The sequence below is a fragment of the Dichotomopilus funicola genome (genome assembly GCF_033296635.1).
Source record: "Dichotomopilus funicola strain CBS 141.50 unplaced genomic scaffold C8A04scaffold_106, whole genome shotgun sequence".
NCBI classification, from domain to species: domain Eukaryota; kingdom Fungi; phylum Ascomycota; class Sordariomycetes; order Sordariales; family Chaetomiaceae; genus Dichotomopilus; species Dichotomopilus funicola.
In genome coordinates, this window is record NW_026944127.1 from 55,272 (window position 1) to 76,243 (window position 20,972).

The window sequence follows — 20,972 nt, forward strand, 5'->3', positions numbered from 1 at the left end:
ACATGTGCCATCTCGGGCTTTCAGACCGACTAAGTGTGGGCATCGCCGAGGGTTCCGTGTGGCGACATAGTCAAATGTTGGTTGGGTAGCTCAAGGCTACGGACATCACACCAAAAGAGAAAAACGTCAAATTCGGCCAATTAAATCCTCCCCTGAAGAGGGTCTGTGACATGTGGTTCATTTCATTTAGTTGCGCTAACAGTCATTGGGCTAGATCTACAAAATATATATAACGTGCAGTCAAAAATCACATGAGATCAGGTAGCAATATCAACTTCTCTCGCATCCTACCCGCTCTCCATGCCCTTGCTAGCTTCGTGTCATATCACAGGCCTCACGCCGTCTTCGTCTTATTCGCCACAGCTTCCTCCCATGCCGCAGCGATCGCACCCCAGTACTGCTCCGGATGTGCGCGCATATGGCCAACATGCGGCGTCCCCTCAAACATCTCGGTCGTCACATTCCAGCCCTTCTGTCTCGCATCCGCCGCGTGCTCCTCAATGTCCTCCCACCCAATGATATCATCCGCCTGCGAGTACAAGTACAGCCGTTTCGCAGTCCGGTCAGACAGCGCGGGATCGTTGACCGCGCGCGTGCTGAACCCGGCCGCGGAGGTTGTGCCGAGGACCCAGCCCAGCCCGTGGAGACAGCCGAGGAAGAGGACCGCGAGGAGCTGGATGAGGGCGAAGAGCGGACCAGTGCCGGGCTTGGAGCCGAACCAGCGTGGGGTGGCGCCGAGGGCCATCGCGCGCGACCAGCGGCCGATGTTGGGTATGAAGTGCGTACTCCCCGGGGTGGAATCGCATACGAGCAGGTGGTGGGGGAAGACGGAGGAGGAGGCCCCGTTGGCGTGTGCCGCGTATGCGTGAAGAGTGGCGGCACAGTTGATGCCGCCGGTGTTGGACATGACGTGGAGGAGGACTCGTTCGCTAGGGGCGATAGGCCCGGTGGTGGTAGTGGTGGTGTTGTTCTTCCCGTTGTTGCTCAAGAGGAGTCCTGGGTCAATAGCTTCGATAACGGGGACCATAGTCCGCGAACGGGCTTCCAGGGTTTGGTACAGGGCCTTGAGGATGGGCGAGAAAATAAGCACGATCTTGGAGTGCGGGTACAACTGGCAGTAGCCATCAATGTACTTGGCCACGTGCCGCGGGCGAGCATCACCCCAGCCGTAGATCACGATGGCGGTCGGATGTCGGGGGTCCTGCGTGCTAGGCTGGCCCTCTTGTACATAAACCTGGTCGCTAAGCTTCTTGAAGCCGAGTGTGTAAGACTCGGCCTTTACGGCCGTCTTGTTCGACATAACGGCGATGGGGGGAGGGGAAAGCTCGGAACAGCTAGATTTGATGCCTTGCGTCCCAGAGGGCCTCGCTCCCAAAGTAAACGGGTAGGACTGATTTATGCTGCTAACCACGAGGTGGTTCAGCGTCCGAATATCCTCTCAACACTACAGCTCCGGAATTATCTCCTCGTAGGAGGATTTTGTTGAAAAAAACCTTCACCCCTGACCCCTGGATTCGTTGGCCCCTGAAAGTCTACCCTGCTGACAGATACCACCCTCCCCAGCCCTATAGGATGAGTCTCGCTCGAATCTCGACTCCAGGCCCCACTGGCCCCGGCTGCAACGGCCGGAACACCCACTGCGTACGAAGTACGAGGTAACCTGTCATTACCGTGTATCTCTCGTTATGGGGCCAAGAGACAGACAGCAACGAACGGAGCGATTTCTGGTGGTTTTAATACCAAATCACAATTGCGCTCACAGCCCGAAACACCTAGCTATTGAAAGCGTTGGGGAGGCGCATCAAACGGCCCGACAATTGCAGACTGCAAGTTGTCGTCATCTCCGGGCATGGCGGACCCACGGCTAGCCGAGGCTGCTTACACAAGCGGGCCTAGGGGAGGGACTTTCAACTCAGGTAGGTACTTCGTACTCCGTACTGCATGTTAACGTTGGCCTTTAAGCGAGCTTTCAGGATGTCAGGAAGGCAATTGAATCTGTACTGACGGTAATTGTTTCAGATTTCCCCATACCACCGTGCTTCTTGCTGCCCATTTACTTCGTATTTTGTTTCCAGCTATAGACGCTCACAGCGATTGACGTTGACATTAACATTCATGCCGCTGCGGGTGAAGCAACACCCCTGTCTCTCAATTCCAGGGCATACAGAAGAGCCGAGGTTGTTTCCCACAACCCAGCAGCGGCTGATCGGGTTTCGCCCTGTGATTTCTCAACCAGACACCAATGACACCGCCTTTTCGAACCATTTACCGTGACCTGTAAAGAAGGCGAGAGAGCCGGGTGTCAAAAAAGGCGAACCGTCGTCAAACGAACACCCTCTAGTATCGGCATATTGACTTATCGTCCAACATGGCCGACGCGAGTGTTGTCTCGTTTTCAAAGGCGACAGAAGTCCAGCGCCACGGCTCGCATACATACGGCGTCAATCTTGTAGACTCATTCTGCATTGGGACCGGTGCGTTGAACGACTGAACCCTGGGAGAGCTCTGCTAATTTCATTGATAAATCTTGGCTTTGCAGTCCCCAATGGTGGCTATGTCACCAGCTGCATCTTAAGAGCGGCGGCTCTGCACCTCGCCGAATCGGGCCAAAAGGACGTGTTGAACGCCCACGTCCAGTTCCTCAACCGCACCGAGATTGGGCCCGCGGTGATAATAATTGAGGACGTCAAGCTCGGCCGCCAGCTCTCCACGTTGCACGCCACGCTCTACCAGCACGCACTCTTACCAGAGGCGCCCTGGATCACTCAAGGGTCAACACGCAAAGAGGTCGCTGTCTACTTGACCATGTCCGATCTAAGTAAGGCCAAGGGTGTCTCTCTACCTACTTCCTTCCACAACAGCTTACAGGAATCCCTCCCGCCACGGCCGGACTTCGCCGCGCTAAAAGAAGACCGTGACTCCAACTGGGTCCGGCACCGGTTCCCCGGCGGCAGCCCGCTGAGCTACGCCCGATGCCTGCAAAACACAGTCTACCACGACCCTCGCGGCGGACAGCCCAATACGGCAGTTCTGTACAAATGGGTGCGTCTCGCCTCCGGGGAGAAGTTCACGGCGGCCTCATTGGGCTTTGTCTCGGACTGCTGGCCGTACGTGGTCGAGGCCCAGAGGCCGAGCCGAAAGGAAGCGGAGGAGCGGGAGCGCCGGGGCGAGACCCTCGCATTTCGGCCTGGCACCATGTTTTGGTACCCTACCGTGGTGTTGAATATTGAGCTGAAAAAGACGCTGCCCGAGGAAGGGCTAGAATGGCTGCAGATGCGGGTTCAGTCCAAACAAATCAAGGACGGCCGGTTCGATCTCGAGGTCATTCTGCTAGACGAGCACGGCGATTTGGTCGCCCTCAGCAATCATGTCAATTTGATACTCGGAAGCGAGAGAAATACAGCCGAGAGGACCAAGGCCGGTGCTTCGGGGCCATCGAGCCACATCTGAGCCACAGGCCACAGTTGAGGGACGCGCTAGGCTCACCCAGCTGTTTCATTCGGGAAGGTTTCGTTTCGTTTCCTGGCCAGCAACGCGTGCTATTATCAATTAATTAATCACCTAATTACCGACCTCTATTGCTGGGCTCTCAATGAAAGATCCAGGCTGAGCATGGGGCACCCGTTGCGGGTCTGCACGGGACGACTTCCTCCAGGTTGCTGCTTCCCTTCTCCCCCCCCCCCGGTGAAAACCTCGACCTGGTACCTTCCCACCCGGACCAGTTGGTTCAGGTTGCGCTGTCTGGTCGCGCCGTCCGGCCTCTGAATTGGTCTCAAGTCCCCGTCAACTTCCAAACAAACCAGCAGTTGGGGCGGATTCAAACGAGCCCAAAAAGTCCGGCCGTTTGCCGGACCCGACTTCCGGGCCAGATTGCCAACACGCCGTGCACGCCCGGCCCATCAACCATTCGCCCATCGTTGAACGGTTGAACATCTCGTGGAAACCCTTTTTTGGGCAGCCCCGCGCCAACCGGGCCCTCGTCAAACCCCGCCGACCTGGCCCTCTCTCAAGTCGCGAAGTTCCGCTTGGCTGGCATCCCGGTACGAAGTATCCGTAGCGGAGTGTAATCGGTGCTTCCTGGACGTGTCTTTGGCTTGGGCGCAGGGGACAGACAGACGCAGCAGTTTCGCGTTCGCCTCAGACATTTTGGTCTCCCCAGCTGGCTGCCACGAAACCCCCCCGGGCTGGCAGTCCAAGTGCCCAATGGGATGTCGCCGCGCTTACCGCCCTGTCACAGGAATGACTCGACCACGGTGTGGCTCCACCTTGATGCGATGCGAGATGCCGAGAAACGACAAGGAGTAATAAACAACGAGACAACTGTCGGTGATGCCCCGCCACGTCACGTACAAGCGCCCAAACCCTCACTTGGCCTCCGCCAGGTGGCCACGGTCTGGAAACCTCTTGGACCCGCCTCGGGCAGTATCGTCGGGCGCCCAGCTATCACAGGGCGACAGTCTTCTCCAGATTCCCCAGGACGTGGCCATAGATCGATTGGATGGCGCGCATATTCCGAAGTAATCGATTGGATTTCCGTCCTTCTGCAACCCCTGAGTACCCCGGTCAATACTTGCTGCATGGCCGTGACAAGAAACAACGGCAATGTGATCTCGCTGCCACGGCGGCCGCGCTACCAGCGGCTTGGGCACGAAGCAACGATGGTGTTCGACGCCCTCAGAGTCGAAAGTGAGGTTAAATAGAGGGACTTTCTCCCCAACCCGATCCCCTTCCTCTCCTCTCATCATCGCAATCAACAAGGCAACAACCCTCACTATCAAAGCAGCAAACAGCAGTCAGACGCAACCTTCCAACTTCCCGACCTAATCACACAGCCACCGCCAATATGATTAACGCTCATGAATTGGTAAGTCATTAAATCCCACCGGATTCCCCCGATGGGCCTCGGCCACCCGAGTTGGACCGACTGCTAACACCTGGGAACTAGAGACAGAGCTGGTCGGTCGACAACAAGTTGGTCTTAGCAGACGGCACAGCCGACAATTGCGCCAACAAGAAAAAATACTACACGGTCGAGAACTTCGAGCGCGAGTTCAAATTCGAGAAATGCAAAAGCATCACGTTCTACGAGGGCCAGGAAATCGGAGACAAGTTTCTCATGTCAGCGACGGGCTCCGGCCACATAGCCGTGCCGGCCGGCGTCCTGCTCGTAGTGGAGGGTGGCAAGGCCAGGTGCGACTCCGCTGGCTCAATCTTCGGCGGCGGGGGTATCCGCGCTCCGCCCCCGAGCCGCGTCTCGGACTATGCCCCCTCTTCGGCCGACTCCGGCTATAGCGGTAGCTACGCGGGTGGCAACTCTCACCCTAGCCCGCCTCGCGATAGGACCACCTTCAACCGTGCTCCTGGCTCCACCGTCAGTATTAGCAACTGCAGCATCGCTCCCAGCGATAGCGCCAGCAACGTCGGCCGCCGCTGACCTAGCCGCGACTGTTAATCAAGGTCGCCCACCCAAGTCCTCCGCGGATGGGGTCGGATGGGGTCAGATGTGGTCCAGAGCAGTTGTGAGGCCCTTGGGAAAGGGGCATTTCAATCGACCAGCACGGCCTCGTTCAACTTAACTAAAGCCGGGAATCTACTTCAAGGGCCGAGCCCTTTTGACCCAGCTGCAGTAGAGCTGTGGTCGAACTGGGGGAGAACTCGCTGATTGCGCTGGATCCACATTTTCTTTTCCCTCCCTTTCCTTTTGCGAGGACATGGCAGGTTCCAAGACAACGCATAGGGGTGGCTCGGAGTTAGGATTTGGGTTTTCTTTGGGTTTCTGCTTGGGGACTGCATTTTACTTGGTTTGGTGACGGTTTAGCATGACAGGGGCTGCATAATGGGCACTGGGAACTGGGAACGGGTCTTGAGTTTGTTTGTTTTTTCTCACGCTTTCTTTTTTTCAAACTACAAACTACCATATGAGACAGATTGCACCAAATCAACAATTTCTTCATTAAAATGACTTCGAAAGCCTCCTACAGCGCAGTCCGAAGTGACTTAGAATGCCCCTGGTACCTTTCGGCTAGCCTGAAGTATGAGTGACATAGCCCCATAGCCTGCCGCGCTGATAATACCGAACAACCCCTGGTCAATCCCCCTTTCCCGTCTTCCCTGTAGGGCATGTTTTGTCGTTCCCTCTAGAAAGAGTGGTTGTTGGCTCAGCAAGGCGTGTTCGGCGCGACATGTTACGACCGTAGGCCCAGCTAGAGCTTTCAAGAGGATCACATCCAAGGTGTGGCATTAACGCTGCCTGTTTCTACAGCGGACGAGATGCGAGCTACTGATTGTTTACTTCTCACAATAATTTATGGGGTCAACGCTAGGTTCAGCTGGCTTTATTGGATTTAAATACGGCAGCCTCGTGGTATAGTTATTGACGAATATTTTACTTGGCCCCGCAAGATCGTATAGGTCATTCAAGCATTTCAAAAGACTCCAAGTAGGCATACCGTCTATGAGGTTACCGAGGGTGTGTCTACAGGCATTCTTGACAAGTCCCTTCTGAATGAGTACAAAAATGAGTCAAGATGATGGTAATGATGAGCCATAGTGCAATATCTAATTATCACAACGAATCTCACCTCGGATGATAGGGCTCGGTCTTCAATGTTATGAGCTTTTGAGCTATTTACAAGAGGAATACTTTTCGTTTTCATTTTAGTTTCCCAAACGTACTTGTCCTAGACCGCGTAATCAATCAAGCACGTCATAAATAATACGCTATTTAATAATATATCTGACAGTCGCTAATTACAGTAGCCGGCGGGATGATACCAAAATTAGTACCGTTCTTGATTAATTGGTGGTTCCTTTTTCACAAACGATAAGATCGTTAGGACTCCTTCCCGAAAGCCCATCAACGCTTCACTCTCAAACGCCGCTTGGCGCCTCTCTCAAGATCCTCTTCATTGTGTCGTGGTCAAAAATTCACATTTTGGGTTCTACTGTAAAGTTCATAGAGGCAGGGAACATGAGGACTCCAAAACCCCTGGCGTCGGCTGATTATTCTACCCGGCGCCGGCGATGAAACCGGGTGAGTTTAGCCGGAGGGCCACGCGGTTGGACGCACGCCCCCACTAAACGAAGTCGCTACAGAAAAGTACAAACCCTCGGATCTCAAACAAAAAGTGAAGCCCTCCTAAACGGGGAGTGGGTCTGATTGACACGGGTATGTACATCCTCTAGCTTGCAAGACAAGTAGGTAGGTTTAGTGTAATCCCGACCTCATCCACTGACCCTCCTACCATCCCCCTAATATTTGCTTATCGTTGACAAACAGAAGAATTGACAGGATGTGCGGGAGCCTTTTGCCCCCCCAGAGACCAAGGCGTTGCCAAGCACGGCCTGTGAGATCGACTCCACTTTGAATCCAACCTTACCCAGCAGAAATGTCCTTGCAGCATTTTGAAAGTTCCTCGTCTCGGTCTCGGTCCCTAGAGGTATCCGCGCGGTGAGACACAGCATCCATAGCAAGGACAATTCAGGTCGGCAGGCCACCTAAACTCTCCTCGGCTGTGCTGGGGCTTTGATATCACTACTTTTTACCGTTTATTTATTTATTGGACCCTAGTATTGGCAATCCCGAAGGCCGCTCCGCCCATTCATGTCGTTGGCTCAAGAGGTGACTTCGAAGCAACAGCCACAATGATCGCGAACCTCGTGCTCCTAGCCCTGCCGCTCGTGATCGGCTACCTTGCCACGACAATATGGCACCGTCGATTCAAACAGTACGCCGCTTTCCCCCAGCTGAAGCCGTCCCTGCTCTGGGGCCACATGAAAGCCATCCATGAGTTCACGCTCAGAGAGCGCCCGAAAATTCATTTTGGTAGGCCTAATCGAAGCCAAATTCAACCCGTTGTTTAAGACAGCTAGTTGACTGTCAATCTCGTCTCCGCCTCACCAGATCCCATATTCGCCAGCATGGCAAAGGAGCTGGGCAACCCGCCGCTCATGTTTTTTGATCTGCGTCCTGTCAATTACCCCATGGTCATTGTGAATAGCCATCAGGTGGCCGAACAAATCTCAAGAGCCAGCAAGCAGTTTGCATGGAGCACGCCCAAGTCCCCCACCATGGACGCTCTGCTGCGCGTGATCGGTCGCGAGTCAATCCTCACCAGACAGGTAGGCGTGTACAAGATCCTTTCAAGATACTGTCCCGGCAGGGCCGAATTCCATGTACTAACTGCGACTGTTTTCTCCTCCCCCCCCTCGGTTTAGGGAGAGGATTGGAAGCAGGTTCGTAAGCGGTTCAACCCTGGGTTCGCCCCCCAGCACCTCATGTCGCTTTTGCCCTGTATCCTGGACAAGACGGAGATCTTTGTGGACCACCTTAACCGCTATGCCGATTCGAACGAAGAATTCCCACTCCTCGAGTTCACCATCAACCTCACGTTCGACATTATTGGTGCCATCACCATGGGTGTGGACTTCGACGCGCAGCATTCCGAGTCGTCCGAGCAAGGGGAATTCATTCAGATATATGACAGGCTTATCCGGTTGTACGGCTTGGGCGATGGCCAGTTGCCCTGGTGGATGTACCCCCGCCGGGAGTGGCGCAAGTACGTTCTGAGCAAGCAGATTGATCAGCTCCTCGAGTCCATAATCCAGGACAAGCACGCCGAGCATCAGAACCAGCAGGTCCAACAGACTGGCAAGAACAAACCCCGCGATGTTCTCAGCCTGAGCCTACAGGGCAACACCGAGCTGAGCAAGGGGCTACTATCGGATACGCGCGACCAGATCAAGACGTTCCTTTTTGCGGGCCACGATACCACGGGCATCTTGCTAGCCTGGACCTTTTATGAGCTGTCCCGCTCTCCCCACGTGCTTAAAGGGGTTCGCGACGAGCTTGACCGTCTTTTAGGGCCGGACTCGGACCCAGCGGCCGTGCGGGCGAAACTGACGGGGCCCGGCGCGGACGAGTTGGTTAACTCGATGGTCTACACGACAGCCGTGATCAAGGAAGTGCTCCGGGTTTACCCGCCCGCGGGCACGGCGCGGATGGCTCGCCCTGGCACCGGGTTCAACGTGCAGACGTCCGACGGACAGACGTTTTGCCTCGACGGCGTCATCATCTACAACTGTGCGACTATCATCCAGCGGGACCGCACCGTATATGGGGACACGGCGGACGACTTTGTCCCAGAGCGTTGGCTGGGTGACAGTTCGGGGATCATGAGCGCAGGCGCGGAGGAAGATGCGGAGAAGAGAAACGCAGCCGGCCGCAAGATTCCGCCCGGAGCGTGGCGCGCTTTCGAGCGGGGGCCGCGCAACTGCATCGGGCAGGATCTGGCGACCATCGAGGCCCGGGTCATCGTGGCGGTCGTGGCGCGGCGGTACGATTTCGTCAAGGTTGGGCTCGGTGAGCTTGATCTAGATGGAAAGGGACAGCCGACGCTCAACGATAAGGGACAGTACCGGGTCAAGTCAGAGATGTACAACGTGAGCGCGATCCCCCTTGTTTGACTGTTTGGTGCAGAAATGATACTGACAGAGACACTTGTTTAGACTACGCAGGTGACGGCCAAGCCAGTGGATGCGATGAGAATGAGGGTGAGGAGACGTGTATGATGTGATGCAGCTGGGTAAGTATGAGAAATACATGGGATTGATTAAGCTTCGAGTTGGGGTCGTTCGCGCCGTTTGTGTCACTTGTTTTCAGAAGGATTATTATTGTGTGTGAGATTTAAGGTGACGAAGATCTTGAATCCGAGACACAATGACTTGCTTACCCTGTGCAGCAACGTTAATTACACGAGGGACAAACAAACAAAATATTATACTAAGTGGTTGGCCGGCGACGTGAACGGACACAGGATAATGACAGCGGGGATCTGGGAACCGATGCTATAACGTTCACTACCAGACACCAAGCAGGCCTGCTAACAAGTCTGATGGTCCTCAAGTGATGGCCCCGTGTCATGTCTCAGTTGGTTCGGGTTGACCCGCCTGTTTTGTTTTATTTTCAACGTTGATGTTAACGTTAACGTGATCCTCATTTCTGTCTCAGAGCGGGAGCATGGCATTGGTGAGTTTATTACGGATAGAGTGAGTGGATGAGTCCCTGTAAGGCAAGGGCGCGGGGTTGCATCCTTGAGACCCCACTCCCCCACGATCAAGCAATTCTCTCGAGTTCCCGTGTCTCCCTCTTGAGTCTTCGGTCTCTTCCTTCCCCTCTCTCACTCATGTTCCCCACTCCAACCGACCTTCTGGATCGCCAGTAGGTAACCTTCCTTCCCAGCTGACTGCAACCCCCGGGGCCCAGAATGTCGGTCGTCCGTCTTTGAGCGTTCCCGACGGCCGGCTAGCCCCACTGCTGATCCCGGCCTGCTGTTGGCCGCGGTCTCGAATTGGAAGAGCACATGAGGCACTGGAAAAATCGACCGCAGGTCGAGTCGTTGTGGTGGACAAGCGCGGCACGAATTCTTGTTCCCGCTCTCACGCGACGCTCCTGGGCAGCTCCCATTCTCACTCACTCACCCCCCCACGGACGCCGCGACACCCCTGGTTTGCGCCCGCTTTCCTTGCAGCCCACCGTTGCAGATCGGATACACGCCTGACGAACCCGGCCTCCCCCCCCGTTCCCCCTTTTCTCCACGACTTCCCTTTCCGTTCGCCTCCATTGCGCAGGTGCGCCAATATGGAAAAGGGATTAGAAGAAAAGAACGCGGCCGTACTATCTCGGTTCGCCCAATTCCGACTCCTTGGTACCGAGTCTGATCCAACGGTTCATGGTTCCCAGAAGCCGGGGGCGAGCCCAGATGACCCCCCGCAGTCTGTCTCAGTGACCGTGACCGAGCTGCCTTCGCCGCCCCTTGCTTCGCCTTTGCCGCCCGGAGAATCCGGACCTGCTGGCCCCGACGTGGTTTCCGAATCGCACCTCGAGCCGGGAGAACCTGCGAAAGAGGGACCGTCGATGTTTCACTATTTTCCGCTACTTCCGGCCGAGCTGCGGCTTGCGATATGGTGAGCAGCCGTACTTCTAGTTCGTCCCCGTTTCAGGGTACTGAACCCGGGCCGAGCCGGGTCGGGTTGAGGCCCTTCTCCGTGGGGCCCTCCCACTCTCCGCTCCGAGCGCAATGCCCTCGAGAGGAGCAGAGAGGAGCTCAACGAGAAAAGGATGATGAAGGGGCTAAAAAAGGGGGCCGCATCGCTGGGAGACTAACATGTCTGGCTGTAGGCACATGTCCTTCCTCCCCCGGACGGTGGAGTTGCACACTCGGCGCGCCCACTATGCGGATGGCGAGCAGGTGGGCAGCACGCCCCGGTGGCAGTCACACTCCCGCAATCCGGCCGCGCTGTCCGTCAATGCCGAGGCCCGTGCCGCCGCTCTCGAGCGCTACACCGTCGCCTTGCCGCTCTTCGCCCTGCCCGCGCGTGCGCTAACCTCGGAGCGGCCGGGCAACCTGCTCCAGGACAGCGACCGTGTGTTGTACCTTGACCTCAAGCAGGACACGGTCATGGTGCTGGGCGACCTGCACTACACACGCCTGACGAAGCTGCTGGAGTGGTTCCGTAAGATGGACCCCACCGGTGGAAAGGGGCTCCGGCGGTTGGCCATGAGCATGTCCATCTGGGACCACGCGGTCGGTGCCGCCACCCTCAAGGAGTTTGGGCGCACCGTGTTTGCCAATATCGATGAGTTCATTCTGTTCCTGCACCCGGGGCGCATGATGCCACCGGACGGCATAGCCGGGCCTTGCGTTCTTGTCGAGGCGGATTTGAATACCGACTCGTACCGGCGCTTCTTGATCGGGCGGGGGAGACAGTTCCGAGTAGGTGATGGCTGGCTAGTCGTCGGGCGAAAGCCAATGGTGGTGGCGGATATTTATTTTGTAGACGGGTGGTAGATCATGTCATGTATGTTTGGCTAGTCTCAGGTCTGGAGAAAAGGGGGGGAGCGAGGCCGGGACCGATTTGGGATACTTCGAGCCCTCGAGCTTGTTTTTTTGTTTTTGTCGACTCTGTTCTGCTGGCGTTGGAATCTGGGTTTTTTGTCATGTCCCATCCGGTGTACCTGTTTAATCCTAGGAAGCTTCCTGGAGATGGATTTGTTAATATACGGCTCAATTTCATCCTACAAACTATTATTAGGGGGGGAAGGAGGGGTGGGAGGGTTGTGGGTATGACAGAAAATGCAAAAAAACATCTGCGGCCGTCGGTGAGCTTCCGCTCTTTTGAACCCGCCGGGACCGGTACAACGGAAACGCAGTGTAGGGGCAAGATACCGGGCCAGTCCCTCTATTCGCCTTGGTATAATAGTACAGAAAAGTACAGGTTGTTTCGTCTCTATAATACACCGCGACCGCGTCCGGTCTCATGGCTCACGCTCCCACCCTCCGGAGGATCTTCTCCCGTACCACCTGCTGAGCCACTTCAGCACCATGTTGTAAAGAGATCGCGCCGACGATGGCGAATATGGCGGTGTTCAGCACAACCTTGATACCAGAGGTCTCAAGGTCTTCGGGCTAAAGGGGGTAAGGCACGTTAGCTTCGGGCGCAAAAGAGCAAGCTGCAAGAAGTCATGAGGCCCTCTCGCTGATTTCCATCTCCATCTCCCTGAGCTCACGTACCATTTTTGGCTTCCACCGTATTACCTCCGGTAACCCAATGTCCATTGCTAGCTTGGACAGCTTATCTTTTGAAACCGTCGTCCTCGGCTGCTTCGAAACGAGCTTATCGACGTTCTCGAGAGATGGGTGTTGGAAGGGCACGCGGCCGAAGGGATCGGGAGACGGGGTTTCTTGCGCCGCATTTGGTGAGACCATGATGTGGCGAGTAGCCTCGAAAGATATAATCAACCGTCCTGAGAAGATACAGAGCCCCAGTTAGTGTGTCTGCCCATTCCCTTGAACCCCTCCTCCCCTCTCTTTCCTTCGCTTTCCTTGTCGAGCGCCTGATCGTACTCGTCGGTTGTGGATATGAACGTACCAAAATACGCCAGCCTTGTGTTGAACCCACGCCGCCCTTGATCGAAGCTCTTGTGTGTTACAGCCAGCCACTTCGTCTCGTCCGGCAGCATCCTGTGTCCCTTAGACCCTAGCAAGCGATTGTACATGACGTCCAGTTTTGCCGGGTCCTCGTTGTTATGCCAAATCGTGCGCCTGGGGTCCTTCACAATGTTGATGGAGAAACCGGGACCCTTCATGCGCTCCGGTGTGTATGACCAACGTGGCCGCCTTTCTTGCTCGACTGTCGTCTCGGTAGGTTCATTGTTGCGCGGGGCAGAGGTGGAGAGCTGCCGCGCCGGTGGCCCGAGCCGCCGGGCGACCGACCTAGCGGGGGTCTCGCATTGCCGTAATGCCCTGAAGGTGGCCGACGCCGTGGATAGTGAGGAGTTGAGCGCCATTGATTTGTGGTTTCGTTATTTTGAGCTCAAAGTCGTCGAGGGCTGGCAAACATTCAGCAAATTCACATCTGCGTGCCCGTGGTGGGTCCTTTTTTTTTCAAGGCTTGGCAACTGGCCCGCCAGGTGCCATGCTGCCAACTCCCCCACACTTCCTTAACATTATCAATGTAACATACAACGTGTAACGTGTACGAACGTACACATACAGCGGACGGGCGTAATATTACCGCTGGCGCCTTAACAATTTTCGAGAAGGCTCAGCGAGAATTGACTTGCCGGCCACGAGCTCCCCAGCAGCTGCAAGCCCCACCAAATTCGCACCAAGCTCCAGGCTCACATGGTCTCTTAACGCGTTCACCCAACGCGTGTTCCTACAGCACCACCGACTCTTCACTCCCCCATCACCATCAATACACCGACAGGAGTTTTTTTTTCTTTTGCTATGTTATCTCCAACACCCCCAGCCCCAAACCCAAAATGTGGAATCGCCAGCGATACTGGTTCCACTAGCAACAGCTCGTTACGCGACAAGCTCGCGGCAGTCCTTCCTCGTGGCCACAAGTTCGGCATCCACCATGTCTCGACTCCCCCAGCGCGAACCGAACCACTTTGTATGGCCCCACCCGGACAACGGCCAGACAAAACGTATCGGGAAAGCCACTTTCTTGCTGTCTCAATCCATCCGCAAAATGACAACAACAACACCAACAACAACAAGGCTGTTGCGCAGTTGAAACGCGCTTCGCCCGGTGCCGACTGCAGCAAGGGTGAGGAAGGCCCAAAGAGTCGGGCATTGGTCTTCGCTGTCGAGGTCCTAATTTTTACCACGGCCTACCAAACCACCTTGTTCGTATCCAAGGCCGATTCCACCGGTTACCTCCATCTCCTCGGCCTCCCGCCTGGCGCACCACCCCCCATCCGCCAAGTACTCGCCACCTTCCTTGCATATCTCCTCGACCACCGACGACGCAACCATGTTCAATCCGTGGTCAACCTGTTTGCACGTGCGCAGGCACAATACCTATTCCCAGGCAGCGTTCGCAACAAGGGGAAGCATGTGCTGGATGATTGGGGCCTGGTTCGATGGTGGTGCCGGGTATTGAATCCGCTTATTGAGGAGTCAACCAAGAGGTCGTCGACGAGCAGCAGAGGCTACTTGCTTGTCCCCGGCCTGGAAGAATCGGAAATGCGAGCGTTCTTACCACGCACCCCAGGGAGCATGGCAAATTGGACCATCGGGCACCCTCTGGAGCGAATATCACACTACTCTCGTGATTCCGACTCGGTCCCGCCCCGATGTCTCATTCCCGGTTATCCGGACGATCCAAAATCACGGTTCCGTGACGAGCTCGACGAAGAAGTCTCCAGCAAGAAGCAGGGGGTCGAAGCGTGGAAGAGTGTCAAGTCGCTGGGGCAGTTCTGGGAGATGATGGCCTTCCGGCAGGAATGCTCCAGCGGGCGCCTAACAGGGTTCATCTGGCTTGTTTTCGACACCACTCCCAGGACCCCGCTCGCGACGCCCAACCCATCGGTCGACTCCCCTCTCCAGCGTACACCGGCGACCTTGTCCAGGCAACGCGCTGGTGTCTCCTCTACCACCTCCCGGCCAAGTTCACGCAAGCCAGGCGTCTCCCCGGTTGCCCTCCCATCGGTGGCGCCACCCCAAAACACCAAGAAGAAGTCAAAGAAGAAGTTGTCGGGTCCGATCATCCCGCGGACACCTAAAATTAAGACGCACGCAACCAGCCGCCTCATCAATCGCCCGAAGACGACAGCGTACTATTACTGGCCAACCGAGGGCCGCGGCGATCAAATAGTAGACGACACAGAGTACAAGCGGATCGTTGAGCTACTACTTCACTTGGACTTTTCAACGCTCGACAAGGCCATTGGGAGTTCTCGTCGGTGGCTCCACGAGATTGGCGCGGGGAGTAACGTGGGAGAAGGTATTGTGGGCAGGGCTGTTTTCCCACAGGTCCCAGGGGTGACCGGGACAGCTGCCCAGGCTTCCAGCGGAACAGTGACCAATTTGACAGGTTTGGTCAGAAGGAAAAACCCAGCAATACCAGCAGAAACGACCCCCAACCAGACACCAAACTCGAGAACAGAGGGGACGTCCACGCCGATAATTGAGCCCGCAGCAAAGGTAAATGTTCTCGGCACCAACTTGGTGCGAAAGCGAAAGAAGGTAGTTGAGGGCTAGGAAAGGAACGAGTCCTGCAGCAAGGCATAGCCCTGTCTTGTCTTGATTCCTAGGAGACTAGCAACCCTACCAGCCTTCAGGCAACCTTATACTGGCTTCCCACACTTTCCCATCGTATCTCGGGGAAATGTGCTGTGCCATCAGATGTCGTAGCTTTACATCATGACGTTGGCCATCACTCGGTTGTCCCCGCGTTACCGACGACTTATGCTGGGCCGGCTGGGTTTACGCTCGGCATTGAACCATATAATAATTAACATTTAACGTTTGTGAGCAATGTTCTAGGACCCGGCTATATACGCCGCCTTTTGGCGGCAGGCCCATCTTCCCCATATGATCCCTCTAAGATCTTCTGTGCCAACTCGTTGAGCTCCCCTCTCGCCCATGCCTGCGCCTCCCGCAGGATCTGTTTCTCTCCTCTCCTCACCCACACCGCCATCCCTTGCCGCCCTGTCGCCCGGTCGGTGCCTATGAGCCGGTCGTCATCCTCCAACGACGTAAGATACTGCCGCTCCCGGACTTGGAGAGCGTCGACGACGACCTGCAGGCACAGCTGCTTGCGCAAATCTTTGTCGTCCAGTGCCTGAGCCACCAATTCACCTCCTCCGGCCTTCTTAATGGCCTTGAGAAGGGTCTTGAACTGGTTGCTCAACTCTTCAGGTATGGCATGAAAGGCACTGTCCCCGCTCAACCGCCCTGTGGCATCGGGGTCTTCGTTGACGCGTTCAAAGACGAAGCTTTCTTCGAAATCCTCGTCCAACCGGACTCGTTGCTTCACGTTGTCCCAGTCATCTGCGGTGATAACACCACTGCCGCTGCCACTTTCAATACGCTCTTTCAGCCTTGCCTCGATGAGATCCCAAGAAACCTCCACCACATCGTAACGGCTATGCTTGGGCGTGACGTAGCCGTAACGACGGAGCAACTCGCCGTTGGGGAGCGGCCCGTAGTAGTTAAGGATCTCCTCGCCGGCCTTGATGTCTCGCAGCGTAGTGGCCGTGAGTGCGTCGTCGCCATGGTTGATGTGCGTGTTGAACTCGGCGTCCGCGTTGAGCATGTCGGCCATAGGCACCATGCCCAGCATGGTCCTTCCTTCGCGGTCCTCAACCCACTCGTCCCGGTCCTCGCCGTCGCCGTTGTCTCCGCTATTCTCTTCACTGTCGTCATTCTCAAGGTCGAAGGCGTATGCCATGATGGTGCTGCCCATACGGTGGGCGAGCTCCAGCAGCTGGGTGTCTGTAAGTTGGGGGGAACCGCTCGGGAAGAAGACGGGGCCGTGGGCGCGGATCACAGAGAGGATCTTGGTCCGAATCATCTCGTCGGCTTCCTCCTTGCCCACTCTCCCTCCAAGTGCGCTCGCCTGGAGCTCGGACAGCTCCGCCGGAGACCAAAACATGGGTGTGTCGAAGGCTGACGGCAATATGTCTAGGTAGGGCTTCCAGGGCGAGTCGCTGCCTCGGATATACTCGTAGATAAGGACCAGAATCAGGAGCGTCCAGGAGTCCTGCGATGAGGATGAACCCTCCCCCTCATCATCAGAGTCTCCATCGGCCCCGTCCAGGTCAAATACGCGGGGAATCTTGTCTCGCAGGGCCGATGTCGCAGAACAGATGATAGCATGCCGTGGAATGGTGAACAACACCGTGTCCGCTGCAATGTCGGCTGTGGCAACTACGCCGGCCGGTTAGCCACATTCATGTCATGCCAGCCTTTCCAGGGTTGACCTACTGATTCCTCGGCCCGCATGCCGCTGCCTCAAATCCTCTATCGAGACCAAGTCGGACCGGAACGTCGCACCAGTGAGGGCCTGGAACCAGGTTGCGAAGTTGTGAGTCCCGTTAGCGAAGGCGGGGGCTGGGTCACTATCAATCTCCATGTTTGTGACTCGGAATCGGTGGGCTCGGAATCATAAAATGCCGTTTGTTTGTCGTCGTCTCACAGGCGCGATGGGGCTCGGATGGGGCGGTCAACAAAGGGGTCTTGTTTTTTGTTTTACCTTTCTAATTCTTGAAAATCAAAACTTTTGAAATTTTCCTGTGCTGACAGGGGTGTGGTTCATGCATCATTGCGTCGGGAAAACCTGATAAGAGACCGCACGGCCCAGCAGCCTGCTCACATTGGGAGGGAGGACTCGAATATTTTGCGTGCCTCTCGAAACTTGCTTGATGGGCCTGCCTGTGCTAAAAAAAAAAAAATTACCTTAATATGGTGCGCGTAGTGTTAGCATGTTTGTTTGGTGGCGGAACTAATGAATACCAAGCCAGACGGACGATTAAACATCGGAGCTTGGCATGGCCATGAATGAACTGGGAAGGCCATCATCTAGGAAGCCCGGCGTTCTTTTTATGTTTCAATAACATATTTCCTCAAATTATACTAGTAATTAATTAGCATATCCGTGAGAACCAATTAATTACCACCCGAGCCGCTACAGGCGTGCCGCAGGGCAAGCGCTAATTCCATCAATACAGTGAAGCCCTTCTCATCACACTTGCCGTCGTTCAACCATCACCCGACATGAACCATACACAACTCCAATGCGCCGCTAACGAGAAGGCACACCCTGAAAGTAAGAAAAGCAACTGCTTCTGATCCCTACACTTTACTACTATCATATCGCCCCGTCGTCGTCGAAACAATAGGAAAAGGGTATTGAACGGCCAGAGACACACATAGAGAGACAACAAGCTCACTAGGGTTAAACCATGTTCACAGCCAGAGGTTACCCCTTGGCCACAGTCCGCTGAATGATGTCCCAGCACTCTCCAGGGTCCTCAAAGATATGCCAATTCTCACTGGGGTCCGCGTTAGCTCTGAACGTTTTTAATGATCGTGGTTGATCAGATGCTCACCGAGGAACCCCTTCGAAGGCCTTCTCGAATCGCTTATCCTCGTTCTTCTCTTTGATACCAACTGCAGCAACGTCTGTGACCTTCCGAATAAGGATCAACTTGATCCAACCCGGAAACGATCGAAAAATATCGCCTGGTACGGACGAAATCAAATCACATTGTCAGCTACGGTAAGTATTTCTCGCGGGTGTGGGTGCTGGGCTTACCATACGCCTCGGGGTCGCTCTGCGTCGAGTCGCCTACACAGATCAACTTGCGCCGAGGCAGCCAGCGGTGAATTTTCTTCATCCTGTCGGTTTTGTATCGTTCGGTCCCCAAAGTGAGGCTAGAGAGAAGGCCAGAGAGAGTCATCCAGCTGGAGTCACGAAGGATGAGTTGGCCGTGGGGATAAAATGTTTCCCTGAATTCGCGAAGGAATGGGTACAGGTTGTAAGGTGAAGCAGAAAGATAAAAGAACGGAGCAGAGGGTGTGAGAAGTTTGTGAAGTCGGGCGTATAGCTTCGGCATCCCGGACACTGGCATGGGCTCGGACTTTTTATGGCACCAAATTATCAGCTTCATGTATACCAATTAACGGGGAAGGGATGGGTGGTGGGACGTACCACAAATGTAGTTCGCAGAATGCCCACGGGGTCACTCGTTTGGGTGACCTTGATCGTATCATCAATATCTACATCATACGTGACCCAGGTAAGTCGACCGCAAGCACAAGGTATAATGATTTAGACAAGGGAGGGCAGGGCCGCCAGTGAACTCCCCTGCCAGAGTGACCTACCAGAGATTACGGCCCAACCTTCCGGCTCAGCGTAAAGCGTTTTCATCTTTAGTGACCCAACGACGCCCATGGGCACATCTGTGGTGGACTGTGCAAGAGACCCAGCCTTAGCGTTGGGGAGTTTCCTGACATCACTGCTGATGCCGTTTCTGCCCCCGGGCCCCAGCTTGATGGCAGTCGAACCCCCGAAATTGAGCTTCACCTGTCTTCCAGGCAGGACCTCCATGATAAACGGCGCAATGCGCTCCTCGATCGTCTGTTCCTCTCGTGCCCCTTTTGACAGCCCAACTTTGCTGGCAATGTCACCCACGATGTCGACCACCGCTGGCGAGGCTTGATGGTCGAATGTTGCGGCGACAAACTCTGCTTCCCATTGCCCTCCACGTCCGCGGAACGCAACGTTGTCCATCACCCAGACGACATCGTCCGCCTCGATAGGAGCCGGGAGGGGGTTGCTAGCCCCGAGGTATGAGAAAAGATGGGCTAATTTGTGAGCCTTGTGCAGTGCATGGCTCGGCCGTGTGGAGACGCTGGCGAGGGAGGATTCGGTGTCACTAAAATGGCCGTTCACCCGCGTCCGCTCCTCCATCAATGAAGAGGTCGATCGCTGGAAAGACATAGCTGCAGTCTGTGTCGTGGATTTATTTAATACTAGTTGACCGCGTACTAGTAGTGGGGGAGATAATCCCTCTGACTTCTGGATAAGGGTTGAATTAGGTGTGCAGGAATACCCGTAAGACTAGGCCTATGGGTGATGCCGGTTTGAAAATATCCGTAGACCTCGATCATCACTTAGTGAGGAGGTTGGAAAGGTATATCAACTTCTTTCGTGGCTGGGGAGGCTGGGGCTGCTGACACTGCCGTGTGCCTGCCCCACATGATCACAATTGGGCTAGGCATGCAAGGCACCTGGGGCGCTTAAGCTGAGGCAAGGGGCGCCGAGCGGCGACTGACCAATCTGCCAAGTCCTACCCTCAGCTGCCTCTTGCTGGTGAGTTGGCCCGGCCCAATAATGAAAAGCTCTCATTAATTACGAAGGAGTGCTGTTCCGAACACAAGCTGGCGATTTACGCTCCGTTCCGTTTCAAAGTCAATCAAGAGACAGCGACTCCAGCTCGATCAGGCACCCCTTTTGGTGTGGGTGGCTGTGGATAATGATCGGCACGGAAATGGAGCCTTTAGCGCCGGCACATCCCACCGTTTACAGCATCAACATGAATATGAGTTGACAACAACTTCGTGCCATTACAGGACAGATTTATGTTAGGGGTACTCGCCTTCCTTCGTTTTCCCTATCGGAAGAATCATTTTAAGACCTGCTGCCCCGAGAACAAGATAGTGAAGCACTGTGATAAATCTTACAGTGTGAGCAGCATTACAAACAAACCAGGGAGTTGAAAGAAGGTAGGGCCAACCTATCATAGAAACGGACAAGACAGCCAGTAAGGGAAAGAATTAAGACTTTGAGAATAAGGAAGGCTCTATTGGTTTCAATATAGGGTAACGTCTTGGCAAGCCTACTCGTGGGTGGGTTTGTTCGGCCGATCAGTCCAATACAGTCCGAAACGGCCCGGAACGGTCTGTATCGGTCTGATCGGCCGAGCATCCTCACGCAGGAACAGGCTTGCCAAGAGGTTAAATATATTACAGATAAAATATAGTATTCTATATAATATTCTCGCTGGAAATCAATGACTTATATATTATTATTATTTCCTAGTATTAGGGTTAGATCATATATGTCAGGCCGTGAGACCCGAGGGGTTGGTACACAAGAGTGAAGGGAGGTGCACG

The 20,972-nt window shown here is 55.1% G+C and overlaps 9 protein-coding genes across 9 annotated transcripts; 5 read left to right on the forward strand and 4 right to left on the reverse strand.

Moving 5' to 3' along the window:
- Nucleotides 1-334: 334 nt before the first annotated feature.
- C8A04DRAFT_15764 (uncharacterized protein) lies at nt 335-1,300 on the reverse strand (the record flags this gene model as incomplete). The annotated part of the gene is made up of 1 exon (XM_062778610.1): nt 335-1,300. The coding sequence occupies one exon, from the start codon at nt 1,298-1,300 to the stop codon at nt 335-337; it is 966 nt and encodes a 321-aa protein (XP_062632909.1).
- Nucleotides 1,301-2,368: 1,068 nt separating this feature from the next.
- C8A04DRAFT_15763 (thioesterase-like superfamily-domain-containing protein) lies at nt 2,369-3,450 on the forward strand (the record flags this gene model as incomplete). Its single annotated transcript, XM_062778609.1, has 2 exons — nt 2,369-2,474; nt 2,540-3,450. 2 exons carry the CDS (start codon nt 2,369-2,371, stop codon nt 3,448-3,450), a joined length of 1,017 nt encoding a protein of 338 aa, XP_062632910.1.
- A 1,393-nt stretch (nt 3,451-4,843) lies between these two features.
- Nucleotides 4,844-5,434, forward strand: C8A04DRAFT_32987 (uncharacterized protein; the record flags this gene model as incomplete). Its single annotated transcript, XM_062782281.1, has 2 exons — nt 4,844-4,864; nt 4,946-5,434. 2 exons carry the CDS (start codon nt 4,844-4,846, stop codon nt 5,432-5,434), a joined length of 510 nt encoding a protein of 169 aa, XP_062632911.1.
- A 2,210-nt stretch (nt 5,435-7,644) lies between these two features.
- C8A04DRAFT_40659 (cytochrome P450) lies at nt 7,645-9,805 on the forward strand (the record flags this gene model as incomplete). The annotated part of the gene is made up of 5 exons (XM_062785023.1): nt 7,645-7,825; nt 7,904-8,088; nt 8,218-9,441; nt 9,508-9,562; nt 9,741-9,805. 5 exons carry the CDS (start codon nt 7,645-7,647, stop codon nt 9,803-9,805), a joined length of 1,710 nt encoding a protein of 569 aa, XP_062632912.1.
- A 213-nt stretch (nt 9,806-10,018) lies between these two features.
- On the forward strand, nt 10,019-11,849 carry C8A04DRAFT_40660 (uncharacterized protein; the record flags this gene model as incomplete). Its single annotated transcript, XM_062785024.1, has 3 exons — nt 10,019-10,027; nt 10,649-10,965; nt 11,180-11,849. 3 exons carry the CDS (start codon nt 10,019-10,021, stop codon nt 11,847-11,849), a joined length of 996 nt encoding a protein of 331 aa, XP_062632913.1.
- Nucleotides 11,850-12,323: 474 nt separating this feature from the next.
- C8A04DRAFT_32990 (ribonuclease-III-like-domain-containing protein) lies at nt 12,324-13,348 on the reverse strand (the record flags this gene model as incomplete). Its single annotated transcript, XM_062782282.1, has 3 exons — nt 12,324-12,467; nt 12,573-12,805; nt 12,931-13,348. The coding sequence occupies 3 exons, from the start codon at nt 13,346-13,348 to the stop codon at nt 12,324-12,326; spliced, it is 795 nt and encodes a 264-aa protein (XP_062632914.1).
- Nucleotides 13,349-13,790: 442 nt separating this feature from the next.
- C8A04DRAFT_15767 (histone acetylation protein-domain-containing protein) lies at nt 13,791-15,551 on the forward strand (the record flags this gene model as incomplete). Its single annotated transcript, XM_062778611.1, has 1 exon — nt 13,791-15,551. The coding sequence occupies one exon, from the start codon at nt 13,791-13,793 to the stop codon at nt 15,549-15,551; it is 1,761 nt and encodes a 586-aa protein (XP_062632915.1).
- Nucleotides 15,552-15,843: 292 nt separating this feature from the next.
- On the reverse strand, nt 15,844-17,427 carry C8A04DRAFT_32992 (uncharacterized protein; the record flags this gene model as incomplete). The annotated part of the gene is made up of 2 exons (XM_062782283.1): nt 15,844-17,222; nt 17,280-17,427. 2 exons carry the CDS (start codon nt 17,425-17,427, stop codon nt 15,844-15,846), a joined length of 1,527 nt encoding a protein of 508 aa, XP_062632916.1.
- A 972-nt stretch (nt 17,428-18,399) lies between these two features.
- C8A04DRAFT_15786 (uncharacterized protein) lies at nt 18,400-19,797 on the reverse strand (the record flags this gene model as incomplete). Its single annotated transcript, XM_062778620.1, has 4 exons — nt 18,400-18,536; nt 18,610-18,934; nt 19,006-19,073; nt 19,179-19,797. The coding sequence occupies 4 exons, from the start codon at nt 19,795-19,797 to the stop codon at nt 18,400-18,402; spliced, it is 1,149 nt and encodes a 382-aa protein (XP_062632917.1).
- Nucleotides 19,798-20,972: the final 1,175 nt, after the last annotated feature.